This window comes from Penicillium subrubescens, assembly GCF_028828155.1.
Source record: "Penicillium subrubescens strain IBT 31985 chromosome Unknown utg000001l_segment0_segment0, whole genome shotgun sequence".
Lineage (NCBI taxonomy): Eukaryota > Fungi > Ascomycota > Eurotiomycetes > Eurotiales > Aspergillaceae > Penicillium > Penicillium subrubescens.
Window position 1 is genome coordinate 3,072,907 of NW_026643151.1, and position 26,016 is coordinate 3,098,922.

Below are 26,016 nucleotides of genomic sequence, written 5' to 3' on the forward strand. Positions count from 1 at the left end.
CTCGCTCGTCTTGCCTCTACTGGTATATTGGGCTCCTCGTGGGCGATTGCAAAGATGAGGGATGCTCTTGAACGAGATATTTCAAAAGATACCGAATCCTATAACTGCCACATGGCCGCGGCGGCTCTATGGATTCACCATTATGGTCTATGCCTCTTTTATGCATTGGCACACCCCTCCCAGAAAACAAGCCGCCGAATCCAGAAGAAGTTCAGGGTCGGTCCTCTTTATAGCGGTTCCGCATTCAGTGTTGGAAGATGGAACTTTTGGCGTAATAGCTTTGATTCGGCAATCAAAACATGCGATTTGAACGGTTATTGTCGAGATCTTGTGCTAAGTGCGTCATTCTTGATGAATAAGATCGCGGAAATTGGGGTTGTCGAGGCAAGGTGATAGTATTTCTTTCTTAGTCGGAGGGGAGGGATTCATTTGCAAAATTTGTATTTTATGCATGTATTATAGCGAGCTTCTATACCCATCTATCCAGTTTGACTTGGTAAAGACTTGAAATCCCACTCTTGAGTTGTGATTCACCAATGCCTCACAATCTTGCCTTGTCTTCCTCCCGACCTTGAAGGTTAGGGTGAGGGGTTCGGACAGGTCGGGTCACAGCGTAGAACGCAAACCCATGAGACTTGGTCGAGAACTGAAGAAGTATATGCATATCAGTCGACAGCTCGCACGACATGTGCAGTAGAAATTGAAGATGGAGAATTGGAGACATGATTGTGACAAACCTTGACTTTAGATCCGACGTAGAAGAAAGCAAAATCTCCGGGAACTAGGTGGTGTGTGATTCCCGTGGCCTCGTCCTACCGGCGCGGTGATTTTCGTCAATATTTTTCTTTGAAAATGAATGTTCTCCAAAGGAGTACACTGAGAGCTTCCATGTGCACGAGAAAAAAAGTGAACATACCAAAACGTCGATCTGACCACTCAGGACATACTTGGTCTCTTCAAAGGTGTAATGCGCGGGCCTTTGAGGACCAGCCTCGATCTTATAGAAACCTGACGTAAGAGGCGCGGGAGATTCAGTCTTAGTGCGAATTGAGTGGAAGTCGGCCGTAGTAGCGTTTTCACCCTGCGGCAGGGGGATAAACTCGTGGCCAGCGCCCTTGATGACGGTAAGAGGAACGAGGTTGCTAGACACTTTTCGAGAAACAGTTACGTGTCAGTCACAGTCCGTGCCCATTCTTCTGGGTAGTTGATCCTGATGGAGCAGGAAATGAGATCAACTCACTTTTGCTTTCTTTCCTGTAGATAGAGATAAAAAAAAATTGGATTCTGAACACGAGCAAAGCGTCGAACCTTCAATACTATATAAAAGTCATACAACACGGGCGGCTTTCCGCTGTATGGCGAAACCCCCGCGTCCGATAACCAGAGGCGGTAAAACTCACCCGGGCGCCCTGCCCGGAGGTGGGGAACATGTCGGGCGGACACCCGATGCCGCTATAAACGGCTATACAGTCCCATTCGGTCGTAAATTGCGTGCTACATCAGCGGAGAAAGTCTAGATCTCAAGGGAAAGAGAGATAAATTGGAGAGAGGCGTGCCCTGGAATGGCAAAGCATTTCGTCGTAGTTGAAACAGACCGCAGTGATTGGAGGGGTTTCGACCGGTCCCGATCCATTCCCCGCGTTCCATAAAGAGCCCACACCTACTCCTCATGAGGGGTATGTCTAGGTCACTGCACTCGATTCACTAACTACTTATTTCATCTTGATGGACCTTTTTGAATACCCATAATATGCCTTCATTCATCATGAAAAGGATCTCTTTCTCCTATTCTTATCGGCAAAATTTTCAATTGGTCATAATTCTTAGTTGTTTCTCTCTCGACTTTGTGTCCCCACTAAAGAAGACCATGGAAACCCGTTCCCAATCAGGAGGTATTTGACACCATGGAGAAGTTCTGAAATTGCGGCACATTATGTGTTTGATTCTTACGCCCTGATTGACCCTTATTTTATTTAAGAGATTTTTGAAACTACCTACCAATCCTTGGCAACCAATTTCTTAAAGCCGGGATAATCAGGCACATCTAATACTTACCGTCATCCGTTCCCCGGGAATCCCCCCGCCATGCTGTACCGAATGTTCAAAGAAATTATTTTGTGATCAATAGACAGTGTTTTTCGGACCACGGTAGGCTATTCTATGGTATAATCCTAATGATCACTATCTACGATACTGCTTGTGGCTGAAGATTCTTTATCTACCGTGACCCGTATATGGATATGTCATGACGGAAGCGACATTCAAATCAAAAAAGAACTTGGTTATTGTCGTATTCCTAGAGAGAGAGAATGTTCTTGGGAGCCTATATAAGATATACACACGTTCTAATTATCTTACAGAGTGTCCTCTGCGAAGATAGTACCGCGAAGCCTGGCTTCAGGGTCCCACTGGGCTCCAATTTTCTGGATGCGCTCCTTGGCCGAGTCGCTCCAGTAGTGATGTGGCCTATCCTTAGGATGGGCATCCCCAACATAGGTCCCCAACAACAAACCTTTGCTGTCCATATCCTTGAAACACTCCAAAATCCAAGTCTGCTGCTTATGATCCTGATCCTGATCCCCATAAATGGCCATCAGTGAGACGTAATGTTCGCTGTGGATAGACCAAGCCATCTCGGGTAGCTTGGTTCGCTGTTTCATTGGCTCCCAGTAAGCTATACTCCCGGCCGTGTGCGCAGGAAGTATGGTAAACATCTCGCGACAGGCCTCAACAATGTCGGTTCCTTGCGTGAGGAAGACACTGTCGGTGAAGTATCTTGCTCCCGGGGGCATCATTGCATGGCCCGCCTCAAATTCCTGTTGCACAGATGTATCTACACAGTCTTGCTCTACCATCGCACCAGCCGGGTGAGACTGGTGCAGAGGTTTGAGTAATTCGTTCGCCGACTCGTCCGACTCTGCATGTACATGAGCATGAAAGGCAATGACCGGAATAGGCGTATTCGGTAAGGTCAAGCCGAAGATAGTTGGTTCAATGTCATCGGATAGAGTGGGGAGAATCTGGCATTTGTATTCAGCTCCGGTAAGTACTAATCCTGCGCCTCATCTACCCCAGTACTGACCTCAAGCACCCATTTGAAGACGATCTCATAGCATACGGCCGGCCAGATATAGGTACATCTTTTGACGGTGGGAAGAAGTGGCAGTGTGTTCAGGTGAAACCTGGTCACGATGGCTGGAAATTCTGCGTTATTAAGCTCAATCAGCGCCGCTCATATTGTATCCAAAGGGACTCTGGTGAATTCAACGCCCACACAAGAGCATATTTACAGTACTTACCTGGCCCAGCACCCCTTGCAGCCCAATACAAATCCGCATTCTCGTCCGAAGAGCAGTGTTTGACCTCCCCAGATACAGTAACAACGTCAACAGCAGTTAAGTACTCGCAGGCATATCCGTAGCTCTGTTAAATTACGGCGCCATCAGACTAAAGAGCTCATAAAACGATGCGCACCCACACTCACCCTAGCGTTCAGTCCAATTCCACCCTGTAGCAGAAAACCTCCCAGCCCGACTTCGCCGGAATGGCCGGAGGGGAAAAAGCGCTGATGTTTCGCCAGGAAGAGCAACAATTCCGAGGAAGTCACGCTAGGGGATACTGACGCAACTCCCGTGGCACCATCAAACTCTAGATATCGGAAGTTCTCTAAGTCCACCAATATCGAGTCTTTGCGCAGAGACCAGCACTGAAGGCTGTGTCCACCCGATCGAAGAGCGAGCTTCGCACTTTGTTCATTAGCCAATGCCGTCGCTGCCACGATGTGATCTATAGTGGTGGGTTTGACAATGGCAAGAGGCTGATCATCAGGTCGTTTGGAATTGAAGGTTCGAGTTCGCCACGCCTCGTATTCACAAGGCGGGGCATTATCACGCCAGAGGATTGGAAGTTCTGGGACAGTCATCTTGTACGTCCGTTTCTTTGGCAAGAGTTGATCGGTAGGGCTTAAGTCGATGTCAAGGCACGAGAAAGGCTGTAGGCGGGCCACGTAATTCTTATGAACGAAAAGAACAAGGAGACTGAAGGAGTTTCATTCAGCTAGAAAAACTGTTTAGGTTGTGTTCCAAGGAAGGAACCAGAAATAGGGCAAGGCAGAGAGGTATAGGTATTTAAGTATTTTCTTAGCTCTACTGGCTAAGGAGAGTTTCCCATCAGCGACCTATGGACCCTAGAAACATGAGATAAAATTGTGCAATCAGGAAACTAAACACCTCTAGACCTATCTCACCTCTATCCCATCGGTAAAGTCTCGATTCTGGAGATCAGCTCTTTTGTGCATGATGATTGTCACGTCTCACTGCAGTCCACAGAAGCCCATGCAGACGCATTTCTTCCTGCATTGCAGGTATACCTTTCTCAAATATTAGATGGACTTGAGCTACGTGGCACTTGGCAGGGAAGAAGAAGACGAATATTCTCAGTACAGGTAAGGCAACAAACTGGTTCCGCCTTGCCGAACGGACTGGACTAATGATTTTACGTGCATTCAGACGGATTGGGATTCACTCGACATGTAACCCACACGTTCCGTACGGTAAATAACGCAAGATATCACTAGCTGTATGAAGCCAGTAATGTTTATCTGCACAAGAGCCGGGATTCTTACCATGGCTTCGGAGGTTATTGATAGATCACAGACTCCCTCACACATTCACATTCGGGGTTGCATGCAGAGCGGTTATACATTTCGGCTGATTGGACTTCTTCGACCTTCAATCTCGTATAAGCAAGGTGATACAACATGCATGATACCAATGACCATATAACAGATGTCATTTATCGCCCTATGGTCATCGTCACCAGATACTTTAGCTTGGCAATAAACAACTTACACCTCCTTGTCATATAAGTCTGGTTTTGTAGGGTTCACTTAGTGGGCACCGTCTTTGACCAAATCCAATTCTTTGTCTCCATCAAACTCAAGATCACCCTAAACTATGGGCTCTCACGAGGTAGAATTGTTACCCTGGCAGTCTCTTGCCGCAGGACTTGGTTTTAGCAGCCCAGATGAGGAATACTGGTGGACTACCTTTGCTCAGCCCTTAAACCAGTTAATGGAATGGGCCAACTACTCGATTGCCGAGCAGTATCGTGTACTGGCGTTTTTGCACCGCTATGTCATCCCTACTTGCGGTCCCAAGCCATATCGGAACGGGGAACAATACTGGAAGACCTTCATGGGTTTCGATCATACCCCGATCCAAGTCAGCATCAACTTCTATAATAGCAAGGCTACAGTCCGTACGGCCAACATCCCTATCTGTGCCCTCTCCGGCTCCGCACTCGATCCCATAAACCAGAAAGCCTCGACGGACACACTGAGCGCCCAAAGACATCTCGCACCCGGGAATGACCTGCGTTGGTTTGAGCATTTCGCCAAGGCTTTCTTTCTCCTCAACGACGAGGCCCATCTGCTCAATGCCCAGGTTTCGGACCGCATCCTTGCAATGCAGGCTGTGCAAGGCATGTTGAGCTACGATTTCCCATATCACAGCATCCAAACTAAGTGTGCCATGTCTCCAATCTGGAAGCATATCCAAACGGGTCAGCCAATTGGAGACCTCATGATCCAGGCCATCAAGGACCTAGGTGATGAAACTGCTGAATATATGCAGTCTCTGGGAGTCTTAGAGTCTTTCATTGATTCCAAAGATGCCAAAGATGCCGGGGCAAAGCCAGCCTTCTTTGCCTTTGACACCACTTTGAGCGAACAGTATAAGAGCTCTCGCATCAAAATTTACCTCGCCACCACTCGCACGGCCCTCAATCGTATGGTGGAAATTTTCACCCTCGGAGGCAGATTGAATGGGCCGGAGATAGAGCGTGCTATAGAGGCGCTAAAACTGCTCTGGTCATCCGTTATCAACGTGCCTGAGGGCCTATCGGACGATGCCGATATTCTTCCTAAGAATCCTCACCGTTGCGCCTGTGTCATCTTCAACTTCGAGATCTGGCCAGGTGCAAGCGTTCCGACACCGAAGATTTATCTGCCCGCAGCATATTATGGCAAGCCCGACCTGGAGATTGCTGAGGGTATGGACGTCTTCTTCAGAAGCCAGGGGTGGAATCAGCCCTTCCATTCATACCAAGACAATTATGTGAAAGCCTTGTAAGTCCTCACACTTTCCGTTGGCATCTATCCCTATAGATAGAGAAAAATGTTTAAGGATGATCGTTTAGCTTCCGAGATCAAAAAGTCACCTGCCGACATCACGATATCTCGTTCTCATACAAAGGGGAGGGCGCATACGTTACTGCTTATTACAAGCCAGAGCTTGATGCATTCGCAGATGCTGCTACGTGGTTGCCCGAGATATATCACTGAGATACATTCCAACCTTCCGCTGTCATTTTGAATTAGAACGTGACTTCATAGGACCTGGTGGCCCCATTTGAGTGTTCGAGAGACTTTGAGAGCTTCTTCACTAAATAGGATAACCATGCCAATAATGGTCTTTCGGTAATTTGGGTCCGGGGTCCGGATATGTTTGTAAGAACTGAGTAAAGTGGCTATGGCTTGATTTATTGGCCAAAGGCATGGATATATTAGCATAAATCTATTTTTTCTCATTCGACTAGCTCTATAGCACTACCTCATAGTAGGTGCACCTCCTAGATTTCGTCTATTACCATTATTTTTATCTATTGTAACCGTATTTCAATCACGACGGGTGAACCTCTCAAACTCCATATGACTATCATTTTTAACATTTCTTAATGCAAATAACTTGTCAATACATTTCTGGCGAAAAAGTAACTTACATATTGTGGATCTCCACCTCCACGCCCAGTAGATCTTCACGCAACCCCGATTGCCAATACAAATATATACCTGTATTAGACCTGTAATTTATTGAAACGCAATAACAGAACAATGAAGCCGGTATTACCACTCTGGAGAGCAGTTGAGTCTAGATCATAGTCGGGAAAGAATTCCCACCTTTGCAGGTGGTCACGCTGTCTAGCGTCACACACTTGCAGCTTGCATAATGATTGTTTCTCAGAACTATTGAGATTATCTGATCACGTTCCAGATTTCATCATTCAAATGACATGATAGAAACACAAGTGATTTTTTACTGACTGTCAGGACACGTCACGGAGCCAGTGATCCCCGGGCAATGAAAAAAACGACTGGGAGATCAACATGCGAGGCTGTCTGTATTAAAAATCTACCACGGGGACGGAAGATTCAATGGTGAGTACATGACAGAAAGATGATTTGGCGAATACACCCGGATAACACTCGAGGGAACACAGCTGAAGAAGTGCAGCAGGAAATGGGGACAGATGCAAAAAAGTACAATACAGATCAGACCCTCTGTAGGAGATTTACCTGGTATTTCATTATTATTAAAATTACCGATATGCAGTGTATTTGGGTACATGAATACGAAGCTGTTTATTTGCTGTCGGTTACCTTACAAGAAGAAGCAAAATACTAATCTTTTTACTTTATGAATTCTGGCTTGGCGTTGCGGCCCGAGAATTGGAGTGCATGAAATATTGTTTGTTCGCGTGTAGGGCGCATCATGGTCATGCATATTGCAGCAGTGTAATGGCGCGATGTACATGGAATATACTTGATTCTCTTCCTTTTTTATTTCTCTTACGTAGCATCCATGGTAGAACGCTCTCTGTGCATACGAAGTAGGGTATTAAAGTAAGAAGGCTACACGAGACGATCGACGGGCAGGTTGTCGAAGCTCTGTCAAGTATTGCATTTGCTACTCTTCAAACAAAGATCACATGCGAGGCTGCGATTCTCTCGATCAAAATTTACCTTTGAGCCTACCACATTTATTGAACATCGCTCGCAGCAACTAGGGAGTCTGAGTTAGGGAACTTAATTGTGAATTCCATCTGGAAATGGTCATGCCAATGGCCGGGCCAAGCAAGGAATGGTTACTTATGGACTATCTATACCCTGTGGCTCTTGGTTTTCTAGCCCTTATCTGGCTTACAAGAACCTGGTACCAATCTCTGAAGATTTGGGTCTGTATTCCTCATTTAGTACGTCCGTTTCTTAGGTTAATCGTCCAATAGGTTGATATCCCATCGGTCGGCAATGATGGTGTCCTGGGTCAATGGATATCTGCACTTCAGTGGCAACAGAAAGCGCGGAGCCTCGTCCAGAAAGGGTATGAAACGGTATGTTTTAGAAAATTTTCCCTCGAATTTATGTCAGGCTCACGCCTACGCTACAGCATGGTGACTACGCCTTCAAGGTTGCAACACCTAGCCGTTGGGAGATATTCATCTGCAATGATCAATTGATCAAAGAGTACAAGAACTTGATGGATGATAAGTTCTCGGCTAATGCAGTGACTGCAGACGTAAGTTTGCCAGAATGATGATATGTTGTAGAGCTGGCTTACGATGTGCATTGCGATCTGGTCATTTAGATGTTCCAAACAAAGTGGACAGCTCCCGGGGCAGCCGAAGGAGTTCACAAAATTCCCATTCCACTTCTTGCAAAAGCCTTGACTTGGCAGCGAAATCGGTCCTCTGCTGCTGGTGATCCGTACTTTCGTGAATTTGTAGCGGAGTTCCTGCATGCCTGGGAGGCGGAAACCCAAATCACAAATGAAGGTAGGATCACATTGGCAAAGAGAAATGTGATGATATCAGGAGGTACTAACTTCCATGGGCTAGAGCCATATGAATTTTGTTGCTTTGAGACTGGGACGAGGATTGTTGCGCATCTGACGGCCAAGTCTCTGGTAGGATACCCGCTGTGCCGTGATCCGGAACTAATCAACCTGTTTGCGGGATATGGTAATGCAGTGCCGTCAAGTGGGTTTTTCATTTCAATGTTCCCCAGCATACTGAAACCGTAGGTCCAAACCCATCTTACATCCGCATATTCAAACTCATCAGTCCATAGTTTCATTGCCAAGTTCTGCGAAGCCCCGCAGATGTCAGACCGGCTAGATAAAATATTTCTGAGCGAAATGAAAGAGCGTCAATTGCGAGCTGGAAGTGACGCAAGTGTAGGACCACCCAAAGGCTTTTACCCGTATATATGGATCATTTACTAACCTTGAGGGACAGGATATCATGAGCTGGCTCTGGCACTGGACGCAGGAAAATGAGCCTGGTAAATACAACGAGCTTGACATTGTTCGATCTATCACATCCGCAGTATTTGGGGCAATTCACACAACAACGCAGGTGAGACTTTGACTTCCCGTCAGATTTTTCGCAATTGACCGTTCAGGACTAATCTTTGGGAACTCAGGTTCTCGTTCACTGTCTATTCGAACTTGCGACGAGACCGGAATACGTAGAGCCTTTGAGACAAGAAGTACAGCAGGCATTCGACCATCATAGAGGATGGGAGAAAGAAGGGATCGAGTCTATGCTCAAGCTTGACAGCTTCATCAAGGAATGCCAACGTTATAATCCTCTCGATTCAGGTACGTTATGATCCAGGTGCCTCATTTGGAGTCTTAATCGCAACACTGAGAAGTCTTGGTGTGTAGGATCACTAGCAAGATGTGCTACCGACGATTTCACATTTAGTAATGGTTTGAAGGTTCCTAAAGGAACATATGTCTTTTCACCAAATGCTCCTGTGCTGTTTGATGAGAAATTCTATCCTAACGCGCACCAATTCGACGGATACCGATTCTATCGACTTGGACAGCAGACTGGCAAAACGCAAGACTTCCGATTTGTGGCCACAAATTCAAAGTATCTCCAATTTGGCGATGGAAGGCATACCTGGTAAGTCATACCTACTGATTTTGGTGACTTCCGCGAAGGAAACTGCTAAGTTTCTCTCTCGTCTACAGTCCGGGCCGGTACATGGCTGCAGATGAGATCCGCCTAATGCTCGGACACATTCTCCTTCACTACGATATCACAACAAAGAATAATGAGGGTCGTCCAAAGAACTGGTTTTTTAAGAAGATTCTTTTCCCAGATATGAAGGGCCTGGTTGTTCTGAAGACTCGATCGAGAGTCAGGGGATAGAACAAATTAGCGACTCTTTACCTTGGTAAGAAATAAAGCCTTCAAGCAGGGTCTGTTTCAGGCACATTATCCTAGCCTGCCATTTCTCTTCTATTTCTTCAGAGCCCCACTATTGCTTTCAACCCTTCGCCAGTTTTGGCTTCATTCTTCTCCCGTTCTACTCTGAAATTCAGTACTCTTTGTACTCATATTCTCTAACTTTCTTTTTGATCGTACTTACATTCATAAATGTCGAGATTCTATAGCTGGATGTATTAGCGTTATGCTAGATAATTGGACGGCAATGTATCTATTTAGAATACACATCCGACTGGAGTGAATCATAAGTGTCAGTAACCTCGGCAGCTTCTATCTCCCGTCTGATAGATGGAACACCCTGTGCCAGGGGAGGAGCCCCGGCAGCCTGATTGCGCTTCTTATCATAAAATCCCAGTTTGTGTCAAGCTGAGGTTTGTTATAGAGGCCAGGAAAAGATTAGCCATACATCCTGAAGTAACAAGCCCATGGCCCTCCCCATGTACTATACACTGTACCACGGAAACCACGGAAACCACGGTCCCATCAAATATGAATGTCAAGTCTCGCTCCTCAACTCTTTCTGCCCTCACAGGGCTTAGTTGGTCGAAGTTTGGACCACCGAAGCAGCAAATAAAATCTATTCCTCAGCTACCCCTGTACACCGATGCGTGGGACCAGCTGAAACTAGATGATTCGCTGTTCATCTCGGCCGGACCCTCACGATAATCGGGCGATCTGGGTCCATCCCACCAACCCGAGAGAAATCGGGACAAGGTCGGCCCTGCGACTGTAGCATGGCCTCCTCCGCCTGGATGTCAAACCGACAGATGAGCACTGCCAAACCTGCAATTATCTCATACATAGACAAATTACGCCCGGGACAGAGCCAATGGCCACCCCCAAATGGGCGAACATGGGAGAGCTGACTACGTAGCTGCTTGGACCGTACTCCGGCGGGCAGAGACAAGGCCTCAACTCGACGGCTACCCACCGTCCGTGGAGAAGAATTCATTTCCATGACACCGGCAGTTATTGGCTGATCCTCGCCTATCTCTCCATATTCCATGAATCGCTCCGCCCAGAAATGTCGTGGATCGGACCTCGAGTCCATAGCTTTCATTCCACTGAAAGATGAGGACCATATTCCGGCGTCAGTTTGGGCAGGTCGCGCCGGAAGAAAGACGAGATCGCCTTTTTGAAGATGGTACTGGCCACCGAGTAGGGTGGATTCGGTGACTGCGCGCACAGGGGCAACGGCCACTCCAAAGCGGAGGGCCTCTAGAAATAACGATTTGAGGATGGGATTCGTAACAAGCGCATGCAGGTCAAATGTCCCGTCAGCCTTGCGGCAGGACTCGGCAGCTCCACGGACTTTGCCATGCAGGACGGGGTCTAGGATGGTTTGAATAAGCATCCACAGTCCGATAGGAACTGTGTTGGCATTTTGTCTGGCGTCGCGTTAGGTTCGACGGAAAATCCCGCATCAGGGGGACTAATAATCACTTTACTTACGCCCACAGCAACCCCAAGTGGAATCCAGCTCGTCCTCTTTCACTCAAGCCACGTTCCAAAAGCAACCGGTATCGCTCCCGTGTTAGTCGTTCACCCCAATAATCATCCCAGTCCGGGTCCGTTTTCTCCACCTGCGGCAGAGGTCGGTTGGTCGTCGCCCGATCTTCCCAACAGCGTATCCCATCTATCATCTTTTGTCGGGCGTGGTTGCCCTTTCGGTTGGCAAAAGCAGGTAGTGGTAGGGTCAACCCCATCAGGTGGCTGTCAAAGTGCCAGAAGTCCTCATTTAGGGTCGGCCACATGTCGAGGATGCGTGTGCCGAAAAGATATGGAATTGCTGCCAGGGTGTAGTGCCTCTTCACCAATGCACAGAGATCTACGGGCTCGGAATGAGCCCGCTGGCAGTCAGACGCGAATTCACGGTCAAGGTTTTTATTGAGCTGAGTGATGAAGAACTGGATCATGCGCTCAAGGTTCTCCCCCTCCAGGGTCCCGATGAGGGAGTTGTGCAGGTCTTGATAGCCACTGTAATCGCCCTCGCCGCGGTCAGAAATCTTACTCATCATGATTTCATTGTCTTCATGTGGAACTCCAAATGCCACGTTGATCCCTGTAGGCTCGAATGTGATCGTTTTTGGCAGTCGATGGACTTGGCTCACGAGTTTCGAATCAAAGATGATGTGTGCGCGTCGTCCTGCAAGCATAATGGTAACCAGCGGGTCTGTAGGATAATTCTGGCTGTAATAGTTACCTAGGTCAGCCATCTAGAGCTTTTCCTCCCGATCAGGGGCCCTAGCTAACCGAACACCGCAGATATACTTCGTCAAACTGCTACTCATTTCAAGGAGGTCTCCGATCCATGGAATTGAATAGGGAATCGGTGGGCGTGAGATACGGTAGCGTAAGAGATAGAAGCATATTGTTGTATATACACGTGTCGAGATGAGAACAACCAGTATTATGACAAGGAGATATTGGATCAACGGGGTAGTGTCGAAAACTCCAGTCATGATTTCGGTTGCCAGTGTCTCTTCTCCAAAAGGATTGACCGTGACTGTCTGTTTTACCTTCTTTGTGAAGGATACCCTGTACAATGAGAGCCGAACGGTGCGAGAAAATCCTCTTCTCTGTCCCTAATGAGAGTGGCTGGATGGATTGGCTTGATTGCTTTTCCTTCTATTACCTCATTCTGAGAGCTACAAAGTACATAAACTGAGTACTGTGTATATAACCAGCCCGATACGTGTACATATATTCGGTAAGTATGGGGTATTGTGGTAATGATACGACATTCAGAATACCAAAGACGCCCGACGTTGTGCAGGAGTGACAAATATGCATAATACAACAGATCATGCATGATGTCAATCGATAAGAACTCGGAAACAAGCCAATTAGATTAAAATTTACATAAAATATCACAAAAGTACGTCCAATGTGCCCGAAATGTCTTAGACGCCCCTCGTATAGTCATTGATGGTATATGATACCAATAACCCTGTGAAAAGCAGTCCTGAAAACCTCTGATAATCAGCTTACTAGCCCATTAAATCTTGTTTAATTTCTACACCATCCACTTTCGTCTTGCTTCTCATTGCGTTCCACAGGACGATGAGCGCTATGATTATCCAGCTTTCACAGGTTGTGGGAGCTCTCCGAGAGGAGGCAGGCCTCCTCTGGAAATATGTGGCATTCGTGGTCTTCATTTATCTTCTCCTACCAAAACCTGCCTACAAGACCAATGTTAAGGTCCCAACGGTCAAATTTATGAGCCCTTGGCTTCCGGGAATTATAAGTCGTTTGCTTTTCAATTCTAACGCCCCATCCGTAATTTACGATGGCTATTCAAAAGTTAAACCCAATTCTACTCACCATCATTGCTGTATGTATTATCATTAACACTTTCGCTTCATAGTATAAAAATTCATTCGGTTACAAGATTCTGAAACCGGACGGTGATTTGGTTGTGTTATCAACGAAGTATGCAGAGGAGCTCCGCCAAAAGCCAGCCTCGACTCTCAATGCTCTGGAGGCAACCTTTTCAGTCAGTATATTGCTTTTCAGAACTTTTTCCTCAAACTGATAAGATGTAAAGGATCATGTTGGAGAATATACGACTATTCTGACTGATTCTCATCTACATACGGAGACGATTCAAAAACGGTTAACTCCAGCCATTGGTAAACTTTGAGTCCTTTGTTTTAGTAAACAAAATCGTTTTCTGATGGATAATATAGGAAGACTCATCCCTAAAATCATATCCGAACTGGACTATGCCTTCGACGTCGAGTTCCCAAAGTGTGATAGTACGCCGATCACCGGTGAGAAACAACGAACAAAAACTTCGTACTGACAAGGCTATGCTGCAGATCGATTTGTTGCAATTAATTCCTACGAAGTCTTCCTGCGCCTCGTTGCCCGGGTGGGCGCTCGCATCTTCATTGGTGATGAATTGTGCCGTGAGGAAAAATGGCTCGAGGCATCGATTGATTACACCAAAAACATCTTCTTGACCATTGCTCTGTTGCGCCCTTTGCCTGGTTTCCTCCACCCTATCGTCGGGCGTATTCTTCCCAGCAGTAGAAGCCTGGACCGCCAGCTGATTTACATAAAAGAGGAACTCTTAGGACCTCTTATCAATAAGCGCCGAACCATGGAGGCAGCCTCAGATCCCAATTATGAGAAGCCTGATGACTTTCTTCAATGGATGATGGATCTAGCAAAGACAGAGAAAGAGTCACACCCACACAATCTGGCTCAACGGCTGCTTGGAATCACAAGCATGGCCGTCGTTCATACATCTGCCATGAGTATGACACACATCTTGTACGACCTCCTTGTCATGCCGCAATGGGTGCAGCCGTTGCAAGACGAAATACGAACGGAGGTTCCAGATTGGAATAATATCACTCAAGCCAATTTGAACAATTTGAGGGTCATGGACAGTTTTTTGAAGGAATCACAGAGATTTAACCCCCCAGGAGAACGTGAGTGGTTACCGAGCCTTGGATCTTGATAAATCTGCGAAGCTGATGAGCGAATTTCTAAAATCAAGTCTCTTTCCACCGCGTTGTGAAACACGATCTGACTTTGTCCGATGGGCTACTTCTCCCCAAGGGCACTCATATCTGTATGGCGGCCGGTCCCATCTCGCGAGATCCTGCAGTGATCGAAAATCCCGAAGTATTTGACGCCTTCCGATTTCTGAAACAGAAAGTTCCGGCATCTAGATTTGTGAGTACTGGTCCGAGTCATATGCATTTTGGTTTGGGCCGATATGCCTGTCCTGGGAGGTTTTTTGCATCAGTTGTGATGAAGTTGATCTTGAGTCGATTTCTGGTGGAGTATGAATTCCATTTCGCCCCTGGCCAAACGGAGAGGCCACGGAATCTTTTGATTGGAGATAAGATTGTGCCAAATGTCTCTACTCCGATATTTATCAAGAAATGGGTTTCGGAAATATGAGATTGGGTAATATATCTCTATTTCTGTCTTCCATGGACGGGAATGGCAGTGCTGGTTGAGGAGGATTTGTTCGGTTAGTGCCTAACTGGGCTGTCCAAAGAACTCTAGGACCTTTTTTATCTTGAAGATATTCTATATCAACGTATCTCAATTCATGGAGTCTTGATCTATTGCAAAAAATTTCACTCCCAATAATTGAACCGAAAGAAAGAGGGAAACAACAAAAAGACACACAAGACCATTAATGGAAGGTCCTACCTCCTCCATGATTTTTATTTCCGACCAAAGCGTAAGACTAAATATCAAACTGAAAACATGTTCATTGATTCTGCTATGATGTGATACGAGCAGCGACCCATCTTCCTCATAGTTACCTCGGGAAATCTCAGGCCTTCAAATCAAGTTTTTCCTTCCTACCCCACAATTCCAGCCACTCTTTAACGGAGGACTCGGACTCTGCTAGCTCTGCTGTGCACTTGTCACGCACATACTTGCTCCTGATGACCTTCAAAGCGTTGCGAATATTATGAGGCGACGGAAATTCTAAGGCCCTTGTCACCCAATGCCCCTCTGGTGCATCCAATGCCAGCACGATAGGGTATGTCATCTCGCGATTGTGCAAGTCTTCAGCGACAAGTCCCTTCAACCTCGCGTACTCCGAGGAATAAACATTTTTACAGTCATTTTGCAGCTGCGAGTACCAGCTGTATTTTTGGTTAACATCAATCACGTACCTCATCATGGTAAACAATTACTTACGCAACCACGGTGAAGACTTCGTCCATGGAGTCATTCTCAAGGACAAGGTGGCCTAGTAAACGGAACAATGAGCCTGTTTTGAGCGAGGCCATTTTTTGGTATGCAGCAGCTCTGTCCTTGGCATCGGTTGGAAAGCCACCAATTCCATCCCTGCGCCAAACAAGGGACATATCCTGGCCTTCAAGTATGTCTTGAAGATCTCGCATCAGCCACGGTGCGAGGTTTGGAAATTCCTTGGTCGTTTTGGTGAGGATCTGGGTAACTCTGTAGTAGGCACGATTTGCTGTTTCGGTTGGGCCGTATATCTTATGTGCAGCAGGTTTCCCTTTGCGATATTCGCTTCCATCGGAAATCTGAAAACGCCTAATCAATAATCTGTGCGAGCTATTCCGGAAATTTTTTCTACGGTTTGGTTCTCACGTCATCAACTAGCATCAAGCAAAGGTGGATGGCATCCATGATTTCCAACACCATCAAGTACTTTGAATAGTCGTCTTCTCGAAGGTTCGGGGATAGTTTGTGAACAAATGGTGCCCAGTGATACTTGCCATAAATTTGTCGAATGTATTCATAAGGGCATTCGAGCCCGGTAGTCCCTTCGGGGTTCATTTGTCCGATCAGGTTGGCCTTTTTATCCAACCATCGAGGAATAGGAACATGATCAACCAAATAATAAAGGCAGCTGCTCACTGCAAGCGCCCCCAATATGGGCCCGGGACCTGAAAACACCATCTCTGATAGACTTGGAAAAATGTTCATGATGTGGTAAAGAGCTTGACTTGGATTACGACGGGAAGAAGGCAGTGAGTGATGTGTGCACGAATCAACTTGACGATAAGCATGGCTACCCACCATCATATATATTCACCAGAATATCATAATGCAGCAGCTTCTCTTACTTTTTTGGGATGTATAGAGGACAACCAGATAGTCACAGTTCATGCCATATTTGCTGCTTTTACTCCGGTGCTGGTTTGTCCTTGTGTGTCTGATACTTTGGTAGGTCGATCCATGACTAGTCTGTGGGACACTTGCAGGCCAATTCACCCAAGTAAACGCCCTGCTCCCCGAGTTCCGAAAAGCACGCATAGAAATAGTACTTTGTTCCTGACTAGGTGCATACTGAAGTTACTTCCAAAAGCCAAGGTCGAATCCATGCTCGTATTCTGCCAAGTACTTAAATTACCATCCACGGTATGAATGTATGGTAAGATACAATCCTTCACGACTCGGAACGGTATTTGCTTTTCAGTCCCGTGGATAATACAGTGGAGTTTTAAAAGCATAACTAGAGCCATGGACAAATTTTCAAGATCACCTTGTCAGTATCAGTCAAATTTGGACGATAGACCAAGACCTAATGACCAATAAATTAGCACTGCCATGCAGAATATATCTTACTCTAGTCCATTGGATTGCATGCAAGCTGCAAGCCCCAAGGTTATGAAACAACTCATTGTGAACATTGTGTATGATCCTTCCACTCGTGCCCTTTTGCCCATAAATTACGACGCATCGATTGAAACGCACGTTCAAATAGTCTAATTAGATCAGGCCTTCCATGACATACCAGATCATGCACATAACACATAAATAGAAGCGTAGTTGGCGGGCCTCATATCCGGCCTTAGCCTTGTGCAATTCCTGATTCCGACTCGATTCTTTTGCTCGTCCCCAGATACACCATCATGGACGGTTTTGATGTTTCCCAAGCCCCTCAAGATTACCAGGCTGTGAAGCCACTTGCAGATTTGTTTGTCCTCGGTATGGGACTAGGGTGGGTGATAAACTACGTTGGAATGGTCTACACATCGTTCAAGGAGCGTACTTATGGCATGGCCATTATGCCTCTCTGTTGCAACATTGCATGGGAGATTGTCTATTGCGTGGTCCATCCCTCCAAGAGCCGAATAGAGCTGGGAGTATTTGTGATAGGCCTTCTCATCAATTTCGGTGTCATGTATGCCGCCATTGTCTTCTCGTCCCAGGAATGGAGCCATGCGCCACTAGTTGAGCGGAATCTCCCGTGGATTTTTTGCATCGGTGTCATCGGCTTTCTTACTGGGCACCTAGCTCTAGCCGCCGAGATTGGTCCTTCATTGGCCTACTCCTGGGGAGCGGTCGTCTGTCAGCTTCTTCTAAGTGTTGGCGGTCTCTGCCAGCTCCTTTGTCGTGGTAGCACCCGCGGGGCTTCTTATACTCTATGGTATGTGAATTTCACTTTCATTTGACCCTCATGTCCTTTGAACCTGATGGAAACACATATGCCAACATTGTCTAGGCTGTCTCGCTTTTTAGGATCGTGTTGCACGGTGGGATTTGCGGGCTTACGTTGGATGTATTGGCCACAGTCCTTTTCGTGGCTCAATAGTCCCCTCGTCTTGTGGAGCCTGGCCGTTTTCTTGCTTGTGGATGGATCATATGGACTATGTTACTGGTATGTCAAGCGGTATGAACTGAGTGTCCTCATGAAGCCGGTGAAAAAGGCCAATTGATTGGTATATTTTTTCTCTTGGATACTCTAGCTGTTATTGTCATGGTAATATCGTGTATTTGTCTTGGAGTCTTACATACATACTATCTCATCAACAGGTGGACGAAGACTTATAAACATCACTGTACATCTGTGGTGTAGTAACTGTCTCGCAGGCAACTTCAACTCTTGATTTGGTGGTCGGGAATTGTAGCACCCTAGCTGTCTCCGTCATTCTTTCTCTCATGTAAAATCGGTCTTTCCGGTAAACCCAGATAAAATCTTACATCTCACCATTACGTAGTGATCTGTCAATACAGATGGTGACAGTATTCAAAAACAAGTAAAAATAAGTGAAGTGAGAAAAAAGAAAGCACTTGCATGCGGGACCCACGCAAAGGTAAACGCGCACGCATGCGGGGAGTTGAACAAGTCACACAATGTGTACAACATCAGTCTGAATGCAAATGGAGCGTTAGATGAATTTCCTATCTCTCTTTTGTTGATGCACGTGAATGGAACTCGAGGGGAGACCTCAGCCACCCGGTCTACTTACAGCTCAATTTAATTTGTCTCATATGACACTCCAGGCTTCTGCCTTTGAATGTCCAGCAAAATTGTGAAAGATGAGCAAGTCGCACTTTCAAGTGATAATCGTAGGAGGATCAATCGGCGGCTTGACATTGGCTCATTGCCTGCGAATCGCTGGTATCGATCATATTGTCCTCGAGAAATCGAGTAGCCCAGCACCCCAGATTGGGGCTTCTATAGGTATTTTACCGAATGGAGCTCGCATATTGGACCAGCTCCAACTATGGTCTGAGGTTGAGGATTGCATCGAGCCTCTACACACGGCAACCATTGGCCTTCCCGACGGATTCAGCTTCAGTAGCTCCTATCCCCAAATCATAAATAAAAGGTTCGTCTTCTTCAATTTCTATCTCTTATTCAGGCCCTGGACCAGTCTGACGCTCTTTACGGGGTTGCACAGGTTTGGGTTTCCCATTGCCTTCTTGGACCGTCAAAAGCTCTTGGAAATTATCTATCAGAGATATCCAGATCCTAGTAAGATCCGTTTGAAAGAGAGGGTGACCGCTATCAAAATTTCCGATTCTGGTGCTACAGTGACTACGGCCAATGGCTCCGTCTATCGAGGGGCCCTCGTTGTCGGTGCAGACGGTGTCCATAGCATAGTCCGCCAGGAAATTTGGAGAGCGAGCGAGAAACTCAGCTCAGGTAAGATGGTTGCACAGCAACGATCTTGTGAGTCAAAACCTGGAGCCTTTGGTCATTTTTATGGGAGCTAACCAATATGTAGGCTTGACAGCGGAGTTTCGTTGTATCTTCGGCATCTCATCGGCCATCAAGGGATTGAGTGTCGGAGAGCAAGTGAACGCATTATTCGATGGACTGACCATTGTCACAATCCATGGAAAGAATGGCCGCGTGTATTGGTTTGTCATACAGAAGTTGGACAAGAAATACACTTATCCTAACTGCCCTCGCTACACGAAAAATGATACTTCAGTCGCAGCCGAGGAATTGAGGAACATAAATTTCTACCGGGATATTACTTTTGGGCAAGTATGGGAAAACCGGGAAACGGCTTCAATGACAGTGTTAGAAGAGAACACCTTCGAAACTTGGTACCATGGCCGATTAGTTCTCCTGGGTGACAGTGTCCATAAAATGACCCCGAACATTGGCCAGGGAGCGAATATGGCGATCGAGGATGCCGCAGCTCTGACAAACCTGCTGCGCAATCTGGAGAAATTACCGAGTACACTATCCTCGGGTACTGCCCAGATAGAGACAATGTTGCGTCAATATCGCAGCCTTCGATATGAGCGGGTTGAATCCATCTACCGTGACTCACGGTTCCTGGTCCGCTTTCAAGCTCGAGATGGCCTGCTGAATATTCTTCTCAGTCGATACTACGCACCCTACGCAGGGGATCTACCGGCCGACATGGCGTCCAAAACCATTGCTGATGGAGTTATGTGTGACTTTCTACCTCCTCCAACGCGCAGTGGTGATGGATGGAAACGATATAGAAGAAATAGTCGGCTTCGCGGCTGGAGGTTTCAAGCCATGCTGTATATTATTATGCTTGCTATCCTGTATACTTGGATTTGGAGAGAAAACCTGGACTCAATAGTGTCTTCTGGCTGTGGCTCGTTGCTTGGATTCCGAAACTGTCGGCATCTACATAGTTTGTTATGACATCTTCGGGGTGAAAAATCGTTTCCTGAGTGTTAGGCTCTCTATAATCCTTGCAATCTACGAAGTCTGCAATTTTCTTTTTGAATTTTGACTGGTCTCTACTAAAACTAATAGAGCCATAAATTATTATAATCACATATTTTGAAAAAAGATGATAGAGTAAAGAGAATTTGGTACACTTATCTTTGTCATGTATAGTTTGAATTGTTCGATCAACTACCGAGAGACTACCCATCAGACCTTCTCATATTTGACCATATCAGGTATTCCTCGATACGTTTTACCCGTTAGTTCGCTCATCCATATTGAAGGCCATTGACTAAGGTAGCATAGATTAATTTCCCGTAATAGGGGAACGAGGACGCGTGGCAATCTCTCTGCATTAGTCGGTCAGTACCTGTGACACGTAGGCCCCATTTTGAGCAAACCTAGCCGAATTGTGCTGGTAGGTACTTTAATCACAAGAAATACGTGAGCACCCGCAGAATTATGAATGAGCATTCTGTGCCTTCTTCGCAAGACTCATCCCCTACAAATCTTTACCTCGATCGCTGTTGGGTTGGTGTTTTTGTAGCCCCGATCGTATCATCTCCCGCATGCCATTTCCAATCATTCAGCTAGACCTCATTATGTTTACAACTTTGAAAAAAAAAAATCGAAAATGTCTCGAACGAGAACAGCGACACTGGTATCACTGTCTCTCTTTGCAGCATATGCCAAGTACTACCAGTCATTCCGGAACGGCTTTATTGGTCTCTTATCTGATATGGCGGACACCAAGTCTCTATCTGGGCTACCTGATGGGCTGCACTGCGAGTACACCGGATTCACTCCTCTGGATCAATTCCTGACAGCATGCAATGTATTCTTCTGGCCAGTATTCCAAGGAGAGGTACCTAACTTGTCGCTATATGGAGTGGCATTCGCTAGTGCCGTGATACCAATGTGGTTGGTGATCGTGGTCGAGACACATCGAGGAAGACGTCCCGTTGCTGCATTGATGGAGTAAGTTCTCATCTCGGATTCCGATGCAACAAGTTGGAGTTTGATTGACCGAGTTCAATACTGCAGGTTAGCTTTTCTAGCCGGTCCACTGGTCCAATGTCTTGGCCCAGGACTTGTGATTCCTGCGATTTTGTCGAGATTCCATGTACCAACTCATGACACCAAGCTGCATTTTGGACTCGATATAGGCTTTTACCCGTCCTCAATGATCATTGCATACATTCTCCCACTTGTATTTGCTGCATCACCCACCCTGGGTGTCACTGCATATGAAACAAAGCAGAAATTGATCGCAGCTTGGCAGGGTTGGCCTGTTTACGCCTCACTTATCATGTTGATCATCCGTTATCTGCGCCCTATGCGATGCTCAGAAGATTGGCAGTTGAGGATAGCGTGTGCCTTTGCTTTTGCATGTTCCACTGCTGGACATCTGGCATTTCTGTGGTTTGCCAGGGCCAAGACGGCCTCATATCACGTCTTTTTTCCACCGGCTCCCTGGAGGGAACTGCAGGTGACGAATATTGAGGCAGGCGTGCTGCAATTCCTCCAATGGGACTATACGTTATCTGCATTGGCGATGCTAGTGTGGACAGTTGCCTCCTACAGCCAGGCAACCGGACGAAGAAATTGCCAGTCTTCTTGGATTTTACTGACTGCCGGAATGGCCGGAGTGATCTTGCTGGGGCCTTGCAGTGTGGCTATGGTGCTGTACTGGAAGACATTGACGTCGGTTACTGAGAAAGGGCGTCACAAACTCTGATCGCTGCAGATCATCATGGGTGCTGCGTTACATTTCCGAGAACGCGTTTTTTGTCTGAACCCCGCAGATAAAGCGCTAGGGTTGAACAAATGTTCCAATCACGAATTGCGTGCTTTTGTAATTCCGTGTCATATTATCAGTTTCGGGATGTTTTTCATCGTTTATTTACTTTCACAGTGAACATTCAGCATTAAAATACGCGATTGTCACCATGATACAATAAATTCATTAAATCGTACTTTGAAACGGACGGATAACAATTTATCTCTTGTTGACATAACCATAGTTCCTTCGATAAAGAATCAGTGATGTGTGTATAGCAACTATACTTCATGCACGGGCTTTGCATCTATGGGTACCACACGAGCCGTCTTACATGCATCCATGTAATCAGTATATGCACGCCTTGCAGATCTATCGATCGCCGATCTACGTAGGTCTGCCTTACCCGAGACGATCCACGTTTCCTAATTGGTTTGTTTCATGTTTCGTATTACTATAGCGCCTGAGGCATAAGCCTTGGTTGGATATTCTGGGTCAAATTTCATACTGTACTCGTTATCGTGCATATAATAACTTTGTTTGCTATAGATCAAATATTTCTTTTTCAGCTTGCCTGGCCACGAAGTCTCCAAAAGTGGAGTTGCCAACCACGTCTTGAAATTACTCTTACGTTACTGTAACGAGATGCTGTTTTAGGATACTGCAGGTATTGACGTGATACTTTTTTACAGATCTTACAAGACAAACAAAGTTTCAATAGTACACTCTGCAAATTTTGTGACTAGACAGTGTTAATTGCGTAACCCCCACCGTCGGGCCTTGTGTACAGTACTTAGAATGCGTTGGCCACAAATTTCACGAAACACATAAGTACTTCAGATAGAATTGCGGAATTTGATTAAAGATCTAACAATCCAGAAACGGAAGGCCAGTTACAGTAACGCCGCAGGATGACCATGGTAGGCATTCGTAAACCTCATGACCAAGGCATTGCATACTGCAGGGCGTATACCTTGGCGTTTGAGTTGAACCTTCATACAGCCGTTCGAATTGCAGCTCTTGCTACCAAGTCCTCGAAGGAATGCCAAAGTACCTCTGACCTCGCGCGGGGGATTTGTGTAAGACAGTGAGTTCTACAAAGAAGGGCCATTTATTACCTGATATGTCTTGTCTCATTCCCTGCCTAGATAGATCAAGATATCCTGACAAAAATCATCGCACAGGAAGAAAATATGTTGTGCTTCCTCGCAGAGACATTTTTCGGCTTCGTTTCCCAGTTTTTTCCCCTCGGCTTCTGGAATGGTTACAGCCCAGTTCCTCCAGACTGTTATCGGAGGCTGGATTTGAAGAGCTTCCGAACATTTCGTGCTGAGCCGAATCTTGCACCACGCACGACTAGGCCGAGTAAGGAGCCACACCATAGACCAAACCAGGGCGTTGATCCCTATGAGACGGTGTGATACCTTACGCCTGCTCAAGCAGGTCGCTTATTTCGTTCTGACCTGCTTTAGATCATTCGTGCTCCGTTAGACTACCTACTTTCCATCCCTGGAAAAGACATTCGAGGCAAATTAATCGCTGCTTTCAATGAATGGCTTCAACTACCAGACGAAAATCTTGCCATTGTCAAGGAAGTGATTAATTTGCTACACACCGCATCATTACTGTGGGTCTCAATCACTTTGTGCCGTACCTTGTGCTAATCTCCCCCCTAGCATTGATGATATCCAGGATGGATCGCGGCTTCGTCGGGGTCGCCCTGTGGCTCATGAAGTTTTTGGCGTGGCTCAAACCATTAACGCGGCAAACTATGCATATTTTTTGCAACAGGAAAGACTCAGCGAGATCGGTGACCCACGCGCATTTCATATCTTCACCAACGCCCTCCTAGATCTGCATCGGGGCCAAGGAATGGATCTCTACTGGCGTGATGCGGTAGTGTGTCCGACAAAGGAGGACTACATCCGGATGGTGACCTATAAGACCGGAGGGTTGTTTCGACTAGCATTGGAATTGATGCAGATTCAAAGCAAGTCAACCACGTATGAACCTCATGATATTCTTTTTCTATAGTGGTGGGGCTGACCTGATCCAGGGACTTCTCCGAACTTATCGAGCTATTGGGTATCATTTTCCAAATTCGTGACGACTACATGAATCTACAAAGTGGGCTTTACGCTGAGAAGAAAGGGTCGATGGAAGATTTGACGGAGGGCAAGTTCTCTTATCCAGTCATTCACAGCGTCCACGCAGCACCTGGGAATACAGAGCTCGTCGATATCCTCAAGCAGCGCAGTGAGGACGACGCGGTCAAACTTCGTGCTGTGCAGTACATGGAGTCAACGGGAAGCTTCCAGTATTGTCGTGAAACTTTAGCTCAGCTAACGAAGCAAGCACGCAGTCATGTTAAAGAGTTGGAGATGTCATTGGGTCCAAACAAGGAAATTCATGGTATTCTCGATTTGCTTCACGTCCCGACATCCAATGAGAAACCTACTGCTTGATCACTGTTTCCTATCTCGATTTTCGGAGATGGTGCTTCGTGATTTTGGAAGCCTGGTTTAACAAGCTAGCTATTTTTGGAAGGAGCAGGCCGTGGAAGCCCGCTTGAGGATGTTTGATCGAGACTTGTAGTCTTGACGCAAGTGCGCAAGTGGTATGGACGTTTACAGAAAATCAGTCCTCCATTCTATGTTTGTCTTCGCTTTCAACGCCTACTTCTAGAACATCCTCTAACTCTCAAAAAATTAAAGAGAGAACTCTCCGGGATTTGTTGTGGTAGGGAATCGATAATCTATTCCAGTGTAAAAGTCTTGCCTACTTTCGAATTTTTTTTAACTTACCCATCCAATTTTCGATCTCATTCATGGCTTAAGCATAGGCTCCATAAACACTAGGTATTCTTTTATTGATCTCTTCGAAACTCAAATCGCCTCTCGTTATTTGTCGACGAAATTTCTTGACATTAGTTATCGCTTGAGATAGAATGTACTTTCGGTATTGCAGCTCCTGCGGCGATGTGAGCCAGTGACGTGATTTCAGAAATGCTTGATCGATACGAAATGCTTGTCGAAGTTTTTGGAAGAATGACCAAGAGTCTCTCATGTCCCAGAAGCGTTCAGCGCTCTGCCAGTCTGAATTCCTTAAATGTGGTCCACTGCTGACAGATTCGACAAGTAGACGTACCATGTTTTGCATATTGTGAAGGCTCTGCGGAGTATGTTTGAGATAGCTTAGGACAGGCTGCCATAGCGGATGCGGAGCGGATTTGGATTTTTGCGGATGCTGCCACAGCCTACCTGCGCATGCGAATCTACCACAACTTCTTCTGCTGGCAAATCTAGCTGCGCAACCTAGCTGTAGGCCCTCTTCAACGGTTAAACCCTCTCCATAAGGCATCTGCCTAGTTAGCCGATTGCGCTTCTTAACGATCTTCTCATTCTCCATGCGTAAATTCGTATTCTCCTGTGCTAGCAACGCAGCGTTGTGTACTCCGTAACGACATTGCAGTGCCTTTGATAATCTGATCCAATATGGTTCTTGACGGGCTTGGAGAGCTTCTTGACCGTCGCTTTAGTAGATCATTTAATATAGAAGCTTGCTTTTGTAGCTAGAGGATAGTTCGGAGCGTTTTTGGTGTGGAATGGCCAGATCTGCTGCTTGGCCGGCTGATTAGTGGTGTAGGCGTTCGTAGAGAAATATTATTAAGCTCCGAAAGCACTCGTTCTGCACCGACTGGCACTAGTTGGTTGAACTTGGTATCCGTACCCTCCGCTACGCTGCGACCCACCCATTCGCTTCT

At 46.3% G+C, this 26,016-nt stretch overlaps 9 protein-coding genes across 9 annotated transcripts; 5 read left to right on the forward strand and 4 right to left on the reverse strand.

Annotated features, from left to right (window-relative positions):
- Positions 1–541: 541 nt before the first annotated feature.
- Positions 542–1,430, reverse strand: N7473_001047 (ethanolamine utilization protein; the record flags this gene model as incomplete). Its single annotated transcript, XM_057146987.1, has 5 exons — positions 542–646; positions 738–812; positions 917–1,149; positions 1,241–1,254; positions 1,366–1,430. 5 exons carry the CDS (start codon positions 1,428–1,430, stop codon positions 542–544), a joined length of 492 nt encoding a protein of 163 aa, XP_057014873.1.
- Positions 1,431–2,354: 924 nt separating this feature from the next.
- Positions 2,355–3,922, reverse strand: N7473_001048 (FAD-binding oxidoreductase; the record flags this gene model as incomplete). The annotated part of the gene is made up of 4 exons (XM_057146988.1): positions 2,355–3,020; positions 3,083–3,204; positions 3,300–3,423; positions 3,485–3,922. The coding sequence occupies 4 exons, from the start codon at positions 3,920–3,922 to the stop codon at positions 2,355–2,357; spliced, it is 1,350 nt and encodes a 449-aa protein (XP_057014874.1).
- Positions 3,923–4,955: 1,033 nt separating this feature from the next.
- N7473_001049 (aromatic prenyltransferase) lies at positions 4,956–6,131 on the forward strand (the record flags this gene model as incomplete). The annotated part of the gene is made up of 1 exon (XM_057146989.1): positions 4,956–6,131. The coding sequence occupies one exon, from the start codon at positions 4,956–4,958 to the stop codon at positions 6,129–6,131; it is 1,176 nt and encodes a 391-aa protein (XP_057014875.1).
- A 1,756-nt stretch (positions 6,132–7,887) lies between these two features.
- N7473_001050 (cytochrome P450) lies at positions 7,888–9,996 on the forward strand (the record flags this gene model as incomplete). Its single annotated transcript, XM_057146990.1, has 10 exons — positions 7,888–8,013; positions 8,065–8,169; positions 8,226–8,354; positions 8,424–8,610; positions 8,674–8,854; positions 8,906–9,011; positions 9,073–9,192; positions 9,260–9,437; positions 9,504–9,747; positions 9,816–9,996. The coding sequence occupies 10 exons, from the start codon at positions 7,888–7,890 to the stop codon at positions 9,994–9,996; spliced, it is 1,557 nt and encodes a 518-aa protein (XP_057014876.1).
- Positions 9,997–10,714: 718 nt separating this feature from the next.
- N7473_001051 (cytochrome P450) lies at positions 10,715–12,365 on the reverse strand (the record flags this gene model as incomplete). The annotated part of the gene is made up of 3 exons (XM_057146991.1): positions 10,715–11,462; positions 11,527–12,264; positions 12,328–12,365. 3 exons carry the CDS (start codon positions 12,363–12,365, stop codon positions 10,715–10,717), a joined length of 1,524 nt encoding a protein of 507 aa, XP_057014877.1.
- A 772-nt stretch (positions 12,366–13,137) lies between these two features.
- On the forward strand, positions 13,138–14,991 carry N7473_001052 (cytochrome P450; the record flags this gene model as incomplete). The annotated part of the gene is made up of 6 exons (XM_057146992.1): positions 13,138–13,377; positions 13,442–13,570; positions 13,622–13,706; positions 13,764–13,832; positions 13,896–14,513; positions 14,582–14,991. 6 exons carry the CDS (start codon positions 13,138–13,140, stop codon positions 14,989–14,991), a joined length of 1,551 nt encoding a protein of 516 aa, XP_057014878.1.
- A 385-nt stretch (positions 14,992–15,376) lies between these two features.
- On the reverse strand, positions 15,377–16,509 carry N7473_001053 (terpenoid synthase; the record flags this gene model as incomplete). Its single annotated transcript, XM_057146993.1, has 3 exons — positions 15,377–15,695; positions 15,751–16,103; positions 16,171–16,509. 3 exons carry the CDS (start codon positions 16,507–16,509, stop codon positions 15,377–15,379), a joined length of 1,011 nt encoding a protein of 336 aa, XP_057014879.1.
- A 929-nt stretch (positions 16,510–17,438) lies between these two features.
- On the forward strand, positions 17,439–18,245 carry N7473_001054 (uncharacterized protein; the record flags this gene model as incomplete). The annotated part of the gene is made up of 2 exons (XM_057146994.1): positions 17,439–17,956; positions 18,122–18,245. The coding sequence occupies 2 exons, from the start codon at positions 17,439–17,441 to the stop codon at positions 18,243–18,245; spliced, it is 642 nt and encodes a 213-aa protein (XP_057014880.1).
- Positions 18,246–18,849: 604 nt separating this feature from the next.
- N7473_001055 (FAD/NAD(P)-binding domain-containing protein) lies at positions 18,850–24,718 on the forward strand (the record flags this gene model as incomplete). The annotated part of the gene is made up of 9 exons (XM_057146995.1): positions 18,850–19,142; positions 19,215–19,459; positions 19,542–20,380; positions 21,228–21,451; positions 21,518–22,197; positions 23,538–23,668; positions 23,726–23,880; positions 23,930–24,256; positions 24,310–24,718. The coding sequence occupies 9 exons, from the start codon at positions 18,850–18,852 to the stop codon at positions 24,716–24,718; spliced, it is 3,303 nt and encodes a 1,100-aa protein (XP_057014881.1).
- Between the last annotated feature and the right edge of the window lie 1,298 nt (positions 24,719–26,016).